General features: G+C 34.4%; 1 protein-coding gene across 1 annotated transcript; it reads right to left on the bottom strand.

Moving 5' to 3' along the window:
* Window positions 1–4635: 4635 nt before the first annotated feature.
* On the bottom strand, window positions 4636–13073 carry LOC123886983 (ubiquitin-like-specific protease ESD4). Its single transcript, XM_045936245.1, has 9 exons — window positions 12099–13073; window positions 11215–11291; window positions 11041–11134; window positions 10815–10913; window positions 9372–9464; window positions 9155–9274; window positions 6647–6750; window positions 5602–5674; window positions 4636–5240 (listed from the first exon to the last, which is right to left on the bottom strand). Exons 1-9 carry the CDS (start codon window positions 12801–12803, stop codon window positions 5178–5180), a joined length of 1428 nt encoding a protein of 475 aa, XP_045792201.1. The 5' UTR covers window positions 12804–13073; the 3' UTR covers window positions 4636–5177.
* Window positions 13074–13784: the final 711 nt, after the last annotated feature.

Raw genomic sequence — 13784 nt, 5'->3', positions numbered from 1 at the left:
GGTGATCCTCTTGCTTCTATCGTTGAAAGCACATATCCCCAACTTTTACAAAACATGAACGATATAACGTATTTCCAAAATAGAGCTATATTAGCTCCTAAAAATTCAATAGTCGACACAATAAATGATTATATGTTGGATTTAATTCTTGGCGAAGAAAAAACATATTTGAGTTATGATACTCCACTCACACAAAATGCAGACGATCAAACAGTGGATGATGTTCATACTCCCGAATTTTTGAACATGATTTCTATGTCGGGACTTCCAAATCACAAGTTGAGACTTAAAGTTGGAGTTCCAGTTATGCTATTAAGGAATTTGAATCAAAAATTAGGATTATGCAATGAAACAAGACTTATTATTACGAGATTGGGAAAACGTGCTCTTAAAGGAAAAATTACTTCAGGAAGTAATATTGGTGATCAGGTTTTCATACCTGGATTTTCTCTGACACCATCTGACGTGAGAATTCTTTTTAAATTTCAACGGAGACAATTTCCTATAATGATTTCTTTTGCGATGACTATTAATAAGATTCGGTGACAATCTTTAAAGCATGTTGGGATATATCATCCGTCGCCAGTGTTTTCACATGGTCAGTTGTATGTTGCAATTTCAAGAGTTACTTATAGAAAATGATTAAAAATATTGATCATCGATGACGACGGTGAAGACATGACTAAGACTTCGAATGTGGTCTATAAGGAAGTCTTCCGTAATATAACATAATTTTCTTTGTATGAATATTTATCCAAAATTATTGTTGAACTATCGTTTAATATTACTCAAGTTTTTTCATATACCTTACATTATTGGAATTATCATATCTTATTTAATCATTATATATATTTTACAGCTAATCAGACCCGTGCACCGCACGGGTCGATGTTCTAGTTTTTAATAGATTTGAACTAATTATGAAAAATTTAGGTAAAATGCATGAGATTTTAGGTTCAATCCTCATCGACTCCGTTGTAAATTAAAAATTAAACATTAGTTAATTTAAAGAATTCATTTATATAAATCCTCCAAAAATCTCCTCCAATACTCATTCTCGTCAGTATGGATCGCCTTGAACCTGAATCACAACTACCTTCCAAACCAATAAGTTCATGCTTTGAATCTTTTTTAGTTCTGAATAATAATAATGATGATGTTATGTTATGACATTCACGATTAGGTCATCCTAGTTTTCCTTATTTAAAACACTTATTTCCTGAGTTATTTCGTAATAAGGATTTATCTTTGTTTAAATGTGAAGCATGTGAATTTGCAAAACATCATCGTTCTCATTTTCCATTACAGCCCTACAAACCATCAAAACCTTTTTCTGTTATTCACAGTGATGTTTGGGGCCCTAACCGAACGAGTACACTTTCTCATAAAAAATGGTTTATCACATTTATAGATGATCACTCAAGAGTTTGTTGGGTGTACTTGTTAAAGGGGAAATCTGACGTTTGTCAGGCCGTAAAAGATTTTGTTAAAATGGTGCAAAATCAATTTCAAACAAATATTCAAGTATTTAGAAGTGATAACGGCAAAGAATATTTTAACACAATGTTGAGTATTTTTTTCGTGAAAATGGAATTGTACATCAAAGTTCATGTTCTAACACTCCCCAACAAAATGGAGTTGCAGAAAGAAAAAATAGGCACTTGTTGGAGGTGGCTAGAGCTTTACTTTTCGCAAGTAAAGTACCAAATTATTTGTGGGGTGAAGCAGTTTTAACTGCTGCATACTTAATTAACAGAGTGCCCTCCAAAGTTCTTAATTTTAAAACTCCAATTCATATTTTCAAAGAATGTTTTCCTAATGATCGTGTTTCAAACGATTTGACCTTAAAAATTTTTGGTTGCACTGCATTTGTTCATGAACATAAGAATATTAGCAAACTTGAACCGCGTGCTATAAAATGTGTTTTTGTTGGGTATTCTCCAACCCAGAAGGGATATAAATGTTTTGATCCAAAAAATCAGAAAATGTTTGTCACCATGGATGTTACATTCTTTGAAAACAAACCTTTTTTTGACACGCATCTTCAGAGGGGAAATTTAAATGAAGATTCGTCTCAAACTGAGGACATGAGTTTTTTTAACTCGTTTCAAACTGAGGACATGAGTTTTTTTAATAATTTATCTTTGCCGGTATCACAAAGTTCTAAGACTTATACTTCTGCACCAACGAAAAATGGCCATGATTCTTTATCTAATCCTACTCCTGTTATGAGTAGTGAGCTTGGTGAATCCGAGCCTACATTTTCTCATGAAGAAAACAATGAGAATCTTGAAAACAATGATAATGATGATCTAATTGAAATGCCACAAAATAATGAGTCATATAAAGATAATAGGTTTGAAGCAGGAAACAAGACTTGGAAAGGAAAGGTTTTTGTGAGAAAGAATCACAAAGAAAGTGATGAGTCCATATCTCAACACTGTCATGAATCTGAACCGGGGAATGATCAACTTCCTAAAAAAAGAAAAGGTAAGTCTATCTCTGTTTCTGAGAGTCGTATTTTGTATCCCGATATCGATGATCATGTGGCTGTTAGAAAACCTATTAGATCTTGCACTAAATACCCATTGTCCAATTTTATATCATATTCAAATTTGTCTTCGTCTTTTTCTGCCTTTACCTCAAAATTGTCTAGTGTAGAGATTCCAAAAAATGTACAGGTTGCTCTAGAAGTTCCAAAGTGGAGGGAAGCTGTACTTGAGGAGATGAAAGCTCTTGAAAAGAACAAAACCTGGAGTGTTATGACACTACCGGATGGCAAGAAGACGGTTGGATGCAAATGGGTGTTTACTGTGAAGTATAATTCAGATGGGTCAATCGAAAGGTACAAGGCTCGATTGGTGGCTAAGGGTTTTACTCAAACTTATGGTATAGACTACTCAGAGACTTTTGCTCCTGTTGCAAAATTGAACACTGTCAGAATTCTCTTGTCTCTTGCTGCTAACTTAGATTGGCCCCTACATCAGTTGGATGTTAAGAATGCTTTTCTCAATGGTGATTTAGAAGAAGAAGTATATATGGACATTCCTCCTGGCTTTGAAGACAAGTTTGGATAAATAAGTCTTTGTATGGATTGAAGCAGTCTCCTAGAGCTTGGTTTGAAAAGTTCACTTATTCCATGAAGAAACAAGGGTACATTCAAGGACAAGCTGACCACACCTTGTTCACAAAGTTCTCCCAAGATGGAAAAATTGCTGTCCTAATTGTTTATGTTGATGATATCGTCCTTACTGGAGATGATATAGTTGAAATGGCAAGAGTAAAAGAGAAATTAGCATTAGACTTTGAAATCAAGGACTTGGGATCCATGAGATATTTTCTTGGTATGGAGGTTGCTCGATCAAAAGATGGTATTCTAGTTTCCCAGCAAAAATACATTCTAGATTTATTGAAAGAAACAGGAATGAGTGGATGTCGACCAGCAGATACTCCCATGGATCCTAATGCAAAACTTTGGGAAGAAGGTAGTGTTCCTGTTGATACTGGAAGGTACCAGAGATTGGTTGGGAAACTGATTTATTTGTCACACACTATACCTGACATTGCTTTCTCGGTTAGTGTAGTAAGTCAGTTTATGCATTCTCCTTTTGAGGAACATCTTGAGGCAGTCTATAGGATACTGCGATATTTGAAAGCAAATCCTGGAAAGGGATTATTTTTTAAGAAGACTAATGAAAGAAATGTGTCTATCTTTACCGATGCTGATTGGGCAGGTTCAGTCACTGACAGAAGATCAACCTCCGGATATTGTACCTATGTTTGGGGTAATCTTGTGACATGGAGGAGCAAGAAACAAGGAGTTGTAGCAAGAAGTAGTGCAGAAGCTGAGTTTAGAGCTATGGCTCAAGGTATTTGTGAAGGATTATGGATCCACAGAGTCCTAGAAGAGCTTAAGATGAAAATTGAGCTTCCGTTGAAATTATACTCTGACAGTAAAGCCGCTATTAGCATAGCTCATAACCCAGTTCAACATGACAGAACCAAGCATATTGAGATCGATCGACATTTCATAAAAGAGAAGTTAGATGCCGGAATCATATGTCTACCTTTTGTAACTTCGAGTCAGCAAACTGCAGATATCTTGACCAAAAGCTTAGCAAGACCCACCTTTGAGCATTTGATCGGCAAGTTGGGCATGATAGATATCTATGCACCAACTTGAGGGGGGATGTTGGAAAATATTTAGTTTCCTAGTTTGTTATTTCTAGGAGATTCTAAGCTTATCTATTATTTCCTTTTATGTTTGTACTCTTCCTATTTAAACCAGCCTTGAGCTAAGGAATAATATATAACAGTATTCACTTTCCAAATCAAAAATATTTTGTATTACGAAAAAAATGAATCTTCCAATTTTATTTTTTTTCCTTCCAAAAACCTCCCCTCCCTTCCTCTTGAAACTCAAAAATAAAGTCTAAAATGGCATGGGGTGCAGAACCAAGTCTTCAAACTCGCAAACAAAGTCTAATATGGCATGTTGCAGAGCCAAAAATTTCCTCCCATGTTTTATCAATCTTTGTATCAGAACCAGATTTGCCTAATCAATAGTTTTTGGAAAAGTTATTCACTAAATTTTACTTCAAATTTATTTTAGAATAAAAAATCAAACACAAATAATTCACTTCAAAATCAATTTTAACCAAATTGAGGTTACAAAACCAAGTTTATTCAAAATTAGGATTGACAAATGCTCAAATGTAGAGCCTGCCACAACCATTATCTATGAAATCATCATTTTTTCTTTCCTCAATTTCTTTACTCTCAATTTCCTTGAAGAAAATAACAAACACTAGCTGAAAACCTACTTCATTCTACACTACCAACAATGCAAAACTGAGTAAAAAAAGAATCCTTACTGGTGAGGAAGCAAGAATGTCATTACATAGTTAACACCTCAACCTCGTCGTCTAATAATTCACTCTTGTATACTGTATATACAACCTACGCCATTCTACACGACTGACGTGCTATACCTAGACACCGGGACTATATTTATAGTCGTCAGTTCAGCTTCCAAGCAAGCAAAAGCTCCAAAATCCCTGAATGACTATAGTTAAGACATTGCAAAAAAGGATCCTCCGTCAAATTAGACCTGACAAAATTCCGATATTGACGACGGAGTGTTGGATTGGGATACTGATGAATGGTCACTCCTTTGCTTAGTCAGCTCTCAATCTCAATACCTCTTTAGCTGTCCTGCGCCGAAAGTAAGGCATGTGCTCCTACAAATGGAAAAAGAAGTTAAGTTTTGACATGTAAAAGAATAGTAATCTAACAAAACAAGTTTCCTATAAATCGAAACAGAAGTTCAGTGTTGGTCATGCCGTGCACGAATTACAAAAACCACAGATTTTAAATAATGAAATATTTCTAGCAATTAAAAGATGCTTTTTAATCATTTTACCAAAAAATATTGAATGGATTAATGGTTGTGTTTCTGATATTGAAAGATTTCAAGCGACTGAATTTCTCGTGTTCAACTAACATGCTATTGAATTGTACACTTGAGAAAAAGGAAAATACTTCCAACAAAATACAAATGCATAATTTTCCTGCTACAAAATGAAATGTTTCATATCCTACCTGGTTAAAACATAGCCCCAAGCCTCTGCTGTAAAAGTCTGCATATTTTATCATAAACACACCGCAGTCAAACCTGTTGAGTAGCAAAACTTATGTTCAGAATATAATTCGCTAAAAATGTTTGCTAATTTGAACAATTCAGAGTTGCAATAACTCCTGAAAAGTTGGAGTCAAGGAGACAGGGCAAAAATAAGGAATATAAATTAAAGATATTTTCAATTGTTCCATTTTCAATGCTAACAAGTTCAAATTAGAGAAGCTCTTCCAAGAAAGTGAAGATAAAAAAGTTATCTCAAACAAACTAAATGCAAAAAACTTTTCTCCAATGCAACCATTTTATGATCAACTTTCAATTTAATAAATTATTCTAATCAATTACTCTTTAGAGTATCCAATGCAACCATTTTATGATCAACTTTCAATTTCTTAATTTAATAAATTATTCTAATCAATAACTCTTTAGAGTATTGGAATACTAGGCTTAACTATACATTTGGTCCTTTACGTTTATTTTAGGTTTCAATTTGGTCCCTTATGTTTAAAAAGTATCAATTTGGTCCCTTACGTTTACACTATTTGCATTAATTAGTCCTTTCCGACAGTTTTTCCACTAACACGTGTCTGTCCACATGTGCCAACCATCTGCCACATGTGACAAAACTGACAGAAAGGACTAACTAATGCAAACGGTGGTAACATAAGGGACCAAATTAATACTTTTAAACCTAAGGGACCAAATTGAAATCTAAAATAAACATAAGGGACCAAATGTGTAGTTAAGCTGCAATACTATCAATTTTTGGTGACCAAGAACTATGCGTCTTAATACCAATAACTATTACCGATTGCCAACTTCGAATGAGGAATAACTATCGATTTTAGGTTTTTTTTCTTTATAAAAGACGTGTTGATAGGTTCAGCTAAAAATGTTGGAAAGCTACAACCAACTTTTCTTTCCAGATATCTCATTTTTAAAGAGTGAGCAAAAGCTCGCTAAACTAAATGATGAAGTATATCATGATATGTAGAAGATCAGAATACAAACCCATTTTCCTGCTCCGGAAGGTCATCCACGAATTCTCTATCCCAAGTGCTTACATCAATATCTTTTCCAGTTTTGTCCTTTACTTCGTCTACGAAGTATCTAGCCTGGGAAACATGAATGACAAACATCATTCTTTGGTTTCTCATGTAATCAATTCAGCCAAACATGTGTTAAAATTCAGGCCTTCGGAGAAAAACAGAGCAATGACATAAAATTTCAAGCATCAAAACCTTTTGTGGCTAGAACTTAAAAATTAAAATAAGAGATGGCAGTTAACAGAGGCTACAGCTGGTGTTCTAAGAAGAACACAGAGTCATGGGGAAGACCTAATTTATAAATATAAACTTTGTGTCCAATCATTTTTTGTTGTTTATAATGTTAAGTAGATTCTTTTCTTTACTTCCCTCCCAAATCCACTTGGTTCAATTTGTTTATTAAGGACAAAGATATTACAGACACATTCGCTTTGCATAAGTTGTCAATGGCTAACGTTTGATTAAAAAAAAAAAGGTTTGGACCCGCTTGTTTTAGCTTGTAAGCTACTTTTGAACTAAACTTGAAAAACGAGCTTTAATAAATAAGTTAAAGTTGCTTGTTTACGAATATTTATATTTAACAAAAATTACTTTTTAATTAATGATATTTTTATAAAGTGCTTTTATTAAAAACTACCTTAGATGACATACAATTGCAGTTTTACATTTACAATTTTTACTCCATAAATAAAATAAAAAATGTTACTTGGCAAACCACTTGTAGTAAAACAAGTCAAGTCATCCCAGTATCCCACCATTACGTCATTCAAAATGCACTTTAAGTCAATACATAAGTCACAAGTCAATACATATCCAAATGCACTCAGACTAGCTAATGACTGATTTTGACCATTTTATACCCAAAACCACAATGTAAGAACAAGCAGATGGACAATCAAATATAGGAACACAAGGTCAGGTCTTAATGATAATTCATAAAGAGTGAGGAAGAATTGTGATGAGTGTTCAACAAATGACAAAAATGAATAGTATAAATCATGGTAGGCAAGATCGTGAGTCAAAACCTAAGATTGTACACTTTTACGATCCGTGTTACAATCCCCCGATTCACGATCTTGTGACCCCTCCCCAATCTTGTGTAGGACCTCGACTCTGACTAACTTGGTAAAAATGAGCATAGTAGTATATTTATCTAAAATAAATATTTATCCAAGATAGCGGAGCGGTCAACCCCAATACTGGGATAGCGGGACGGCCACTATTTGCACATTTATATTTATCTAAAATAATTTATAATTTATATTATCAAAATCTAAAATAATTTATAATTTATATTCTCTATATTTAAATATTTTTATACTAATAATAATGATATACAAGTTATTATTATACTACTATTCAATTATTGGTCTATTATCACTAAATAATAGTACTATTTTCATTGAATTATGTTACTATTTTTTTTTATGAAAAATATGTTTATATTATTAATCATACTACTGTTTTTTTCTTTTTCTAAAATAAAAGGCAAGTATTAAAGTCCCGTGTTTTGTTTTTAAGTCTCATGATTTATTTATATGTAGATTGGGCCTGAAGGGGGACAGATAAGCCGTCTCTATTAATTTAATCTAGACCTAGTTTTTTTCTCTTTCAACATGGAGCGCCGCTCCTTCACCTGTACACAACCAGCCGACACAGCAGAAATGGCTATCATGAAAACTGGGGTATGGGCGGCGGCGAACTGGAAGAAGATAGGAACAGTGTGATCTCAGTATCTCACGATCTCAGTTCGACTTTTACCCATTAAATCACTATAGCGTTTTCGCCGAGGACCCGCAACACGTGAAACCGCCCGGAGCAACCGCGATCCCTAACTGAGCGGCTATAGGGCTTACCATCGCAGCCATGCTCTGCTCCGCACGATCGTGCCACTATTTGGCGCTATCGACTACTCTAATAATGAGAATTCAACAAATAAAAAAGTTAATGAGGGTGGATTATGCCATTCCGCCGCTTCGAAGAGAAGATGTGTAAAATCAAGCTCCGTGTAAGTGCTAGAAAAGCTAACAAAATCAAAGTTGTTATCTTTTTTTTTTTTTTTTTCACAATATAAAAAGTTCCTTATTTCCAAGAGCTTTTTATGAAACATGTTTGGCCCAGCTTCTCTTTGAAAGGAGAAGATAAGCTCAAAAATAGTTGGGCCAAACAGTACTTTAAATCCCATCAAACTGAATATACTTATGTTTGATTCAACAACCACCTTGACAATGTCGCTAAGTTTGGTTTGTTTTCAAATGAAACAGAACTCAAGCAACTGACGAGATCATTTGCCCTTGGCTTAATCTCAGATGACTAGTTAGCTATATGAACTAAAGTAAACTAAAATGACACAAGATTTCCAATGATTGAACAGGAAAAGAGAAGGAAAATTAGAAGGCAGTGTCCAAATTCACAAAATATGCAGCTTGGAAAATGGAATTTGCAATTAAACTAAATAGATCAGAAACTTTACCAGCACTTTTAGCACGCGGTTATCCTTTCCTTTCAATGAATCAAGATACTGGAATTTTGCATCTTTTTTATTAATAACCGCAAGGCACCAGTGAATTTCTTGATGGATGGGTACAAATATCTGGTAAAGACAACAAAGCAGGTAAAGGGTAAAAATGTGAAAACAACTTCAATTGGCCAAAAGAAACAGAAAAATGATTAAGTTCACACATAATTACTTTATCACAATCAAATAGGTTGTATCCCAATTTCCTTTGAGTCGTCCATCTTCGGACAGATTTGTAATCATATCCATCCCTGCCACTTATTAACTGGCAATTAACATTCAAAATAAAAAGAATCAATATCTGACCAATATGACTAAATTACAGATTATAAATATAGAAAAATGCACACACACTAATACCCCTTAATACCAAAAATTAATTATGCACAATGTCATGTAAATCATGCACGCTAACACTCTAAAAAGATGCTTTTGTGATCAAGTAGTGTATAGTTGATTTCCATAATAGTTCGTTCCCCCTTAGGAGAAGCTTGATTTGCATTTCCCACTCCTCTTACGTTAAAATCTACACTCCCCACCCCAAAAGATATCCTCTTATGTAATTCACTGTTATATAAACAATTATTAGATATGATTGTGTAAAATGAAAAAGTATGAAAAGTGCTTACAACACTCTTTGCAACACTCCCTCTTGTATTAGGTGAAATTCATGTGGGTATCACTTCGTGTCGGGCCATTCTTAAGCAAGGGGGTCTACATGAGTTTCACCCATTGATAGGGAGCATCGGAAAGAGTGTAAGAGTTGTTACAGGCACTCGCCAAACAATATTGAACTAACGTGATGCATTACAAGGTAGATAATCTAGAGGTCGTAAAAATATAAAAAGGAATTAATCAATCGTGTGGTAGGCGATGGGAAGAAAGTGGTGGTTTTAGTTTGTCATATTGACTAGGTGAAGTTGAAGTGTTTTAAATAAGGAAAAGTTGGCACCGAATATGCTGATTGAATTATTAGAAAACAAATGCCAAACACAAAGTAGATTTTCAGGTATTTGATTATAAAACAGTGAAGATTTTTCCATTAAGAGTTTAAGAGAGAGAGAGAGAGAGAGAGAGAGAGAGAGAGAGGAATGAAAGAAGAGAAATTGTACGAAATCAAATGTAGGTTACTTGAAATTGATTAAAATAATCATCACTATTGTGTCTGAATCCATATTAATAAATTGTCCAACTGTTGTAAACCAGTGTTATCGAATATCGGCCACGGCGGATATTGGTGGCAGATTTTGGCCTCTCCAATATGGTAAATATCGGCTGACATGGTGGGTTTTTCTACCATAATCCGCTATTGCGGCGCCACAAAACGGTGGTATGGCGGGATTTTGGCTCTCTGCTATGGATCGCCACCCGCCATCGACAACACCGATTTAAACAAAGAGGACGGTAAACAAGGTACTGGAACATCAATAGATTAATATATGAAGATAACAATTTTACTGGTAAAAAAAATGAGATGACAATAATTTCCTGGTCTACACAAACAAGTGCTTCGGGAAGAGGAAAATGGCTCCCTCTACTCAACAATGGCAGTCATCTGAATGTAGAATTGTTTTTCTAAGCCAACACTAAATAATTATGTGAACAGGTATTCTACCTTTTTGTAGAAAAAGGTGCTGAAAAAATGACATTTCAGAAACTTCTTTGGTTCTCTTCGCTCCCTTTCTTTCAGCAACTCAAGATACAAATTTATTACCTACACAATTAAGGTAAATCAATCACAATACTTCATGGTGCAACAATGTTGGATCATCGTATAGTTACGTAAAGTTCTTCTTTTCCGTAAATCGGCAAAAAGATAAACAAAAAGCAAAAAAGGTCACCTCATCATTTAACCATGCACCCGGAAGAAGACACCGAATCTTTTCTCCCGCTATCTCAATATTAGAACTCTCATGTGTAACCAATATCTTCTTCCTGTAAAAACAAACCCTCAATGACCAACAACACAGATTAAACACTTCTCAATAACATATAGCCAAAGCATCAAATTATACCGGTTGGTAGAAAACGCGCGAGAAACTTCATGTTCTTCATCATCCGTTAGAGGGATAAAAGGCTCAAACGGAACTTCCTGAAAATCATAGTAACATTAAGTAAACCACAATAACATTCAGAGTAAACCAACCCACCCACACAGTTAATCGCCGATAATAAAAACTAGAGTCTAGCCAACTAGTGTCCTTCCCTAATATACTATTAAATGCTACTACAAATTACATAAACATTATAATATTTACATTTTCGATACAATAAATAATTTCTTTTTCATCAAACATTTGCTACTCATTAGCATAGTTTTCAACTGCAGTCCACCGTGTCTAAACCGTAATCACAGTCCACCAATAACATCTATTCCACAATATCATGGTTGCAATCAAGGTTTTAAATAATGGCCCATTACCGCCAAAACAACCGCGAAAAAACAGTACTGGTAGTGTTTGTAACCATTTTCCTATTTTGACAGAGTGAACAGAAATCACAAAAACAACTGCGCCGAAATGCCGTTACCCGCAATACAAGTAATTTTAATAAGATTTGTGCAAGTTTGTGATTAATTCACACCATGAAGATCGCAATCTCTAATGCAACGCATCATACATAACAGCCAAAATCGCAAAATCCTTAAGGCCGAGGCGACCTCAACTACTATTTAAAACCTTGATTGAGACGTAACAGCGACAGGAACTGCAATTTAAAATCTTCCTCATATAGATAGAATTCGCGCCTAAAACTTCAACACAAACTAAGATAATAGCACATTACTATTACTGCGGCTACTACTACTACTACTACTACTCAATAATACTAAGAAAGAACATGAAAAACCAAACAAACAAACAAAATGTATCAACTCAAAAAGCAATAATAATAACCTCACCTCAACAATTTCCTTCTTAGGACGCAACAATTGAAAAGTATCTCTCCTTTTCTCATTCAGCTCAATTTCAAAATTCAAATTCTGAATTGCATCAGTTCTTCTCTGAACACCTTCAAGCAACTTCTTATACACATGAACACTCGAAAAATCATGCTCCTCCAAATCCACAATAGCTTTAGTCAAAGCAGAATCCGGCGACCCCCGTTGAACACCATTTTCAATAACCATATCATCCAATTCCTCAACTTTAGCATCCGAATCACGAACATCAACAACCTCAACCACACCAGAATCATCCGAACGACGATCACTATTCTCCTCCCCATCCAAATCAATCACCACAGTCTCCTTCTTAGACACCAATCTACATTTACCCAATGCAGAAAGCTTCTTTTTTTCGTAATTCCTCACCAGAAAATTCCCCATGATGTCGTTGGTGTTGGAAACGAAGCTGGATAATTTTCTAGCAAGATTGAATTTTTTAGGTCTGCAAGGCGCGTGAACTTCACGAACAAACGGTGGTTTGGTGTCGGGGTAACGGGAGATTCTGGAAACGACGCCGTATGAAGATGAAACGGGTCGGGTTAATTCGGATGAAATTTTGGGTTTTTTTCTGTGGTAATTTGATGAAGGTGGAGAAGAGAGAGTGTGATTTACGGACATGCATTCTTCAGAGCGTTTTCGATTGCTAGTTGTCATACCCATTGATCGAAACAGAGTGTGTTTCGATAACGAGCATGTCCAGCAAAATTTCAATTTGGGGATTTAGGGTTTATGGTTTTTGGGGATTTTTTTTTTTATTTTGATTATTGGATACGAAAGGAATTTAGGTGGTATAGAAAGAAAGAGGAAAAGAGAGTGTATCTTAATTTCTGTGTTGTATTTAAATTGACGAAATTTGGTGTGTGTGTGTGTGTGTGTGTCAGAGTTAGAGTTTGTTCATGAACGATAATTTTGCAGTGGAAAGGTGGAATGTGATTTAGATTTTTTTTTTAATATATTTTTAGAATTTAAAATAATTAAAAAAAACTTAATAAATAAATTTAGGGTTACGTTTTTTTTTTTGTATAAATTTAGGGTCATGTTTAAACCGTGCTAAGCAATAAACATAGCAAAAAGGGAAATAAAAATAAAATCAATGATGTTTTAAACCGTGCTTTGTTGTAAAAAAAAATAAAAAAATCTTATTAATATATTTAATTCATGTTCGGGAGTATTGTTTAATATTTTTATAAAGGTGAATTATTCGGTACACATATTATGTGGATGTGTACCGGTACATCGCTGAGGTGGTTAACAAGTGGCAAATATTTAATGCAGATTTTGTTTCTTTATTAAGTTTTCTATATTAAATCCTATTTTTTAATAGAATTTAATTTATATGCACCGTCAGTCTAAAGTTATTTTGCACATGCGTCCAATAATATATCGACACATCATGTATGGTAATTAAAAACACATGATGTGTCACATTCATGAAATGATGTGGCAACGCGTCATTGGATGTATGTGTAAAAAAAAATTACACTGACGGTGCACAACAATTAAACTCTTTTTAATATTTGCAAATGCATCATTCACATAAATATAATCACTAATTATGTCCCACAATAAATCAAAGCATGCATCAAATTTTTCGATCTAGATTTTCATTTTTTTTAACAAGATTCAAATATTTTAATATTA

Source organism: Trifolium pratense, linkage group LG5 (genome assembly GCF_020283565.1).
Source record: "Trifolium pratense cultivar HEN17-A07 linkage group LG5, ARS_RC_1.1, whole genome shotgun sequence".
NCBI classification, from domain to species: domain Eukaryota; kingdom Viridiplantae; phylum Streptophyta; class Magnoliopsida; order Fabales; family Fabaceae; genus Trifolium; species Trifolium pratense.
The sequence above is the reverse complement of the archived record's forward strand: the minus strand, read 5'-3'. Positions and strand labels throughout refer to the sequence as shown.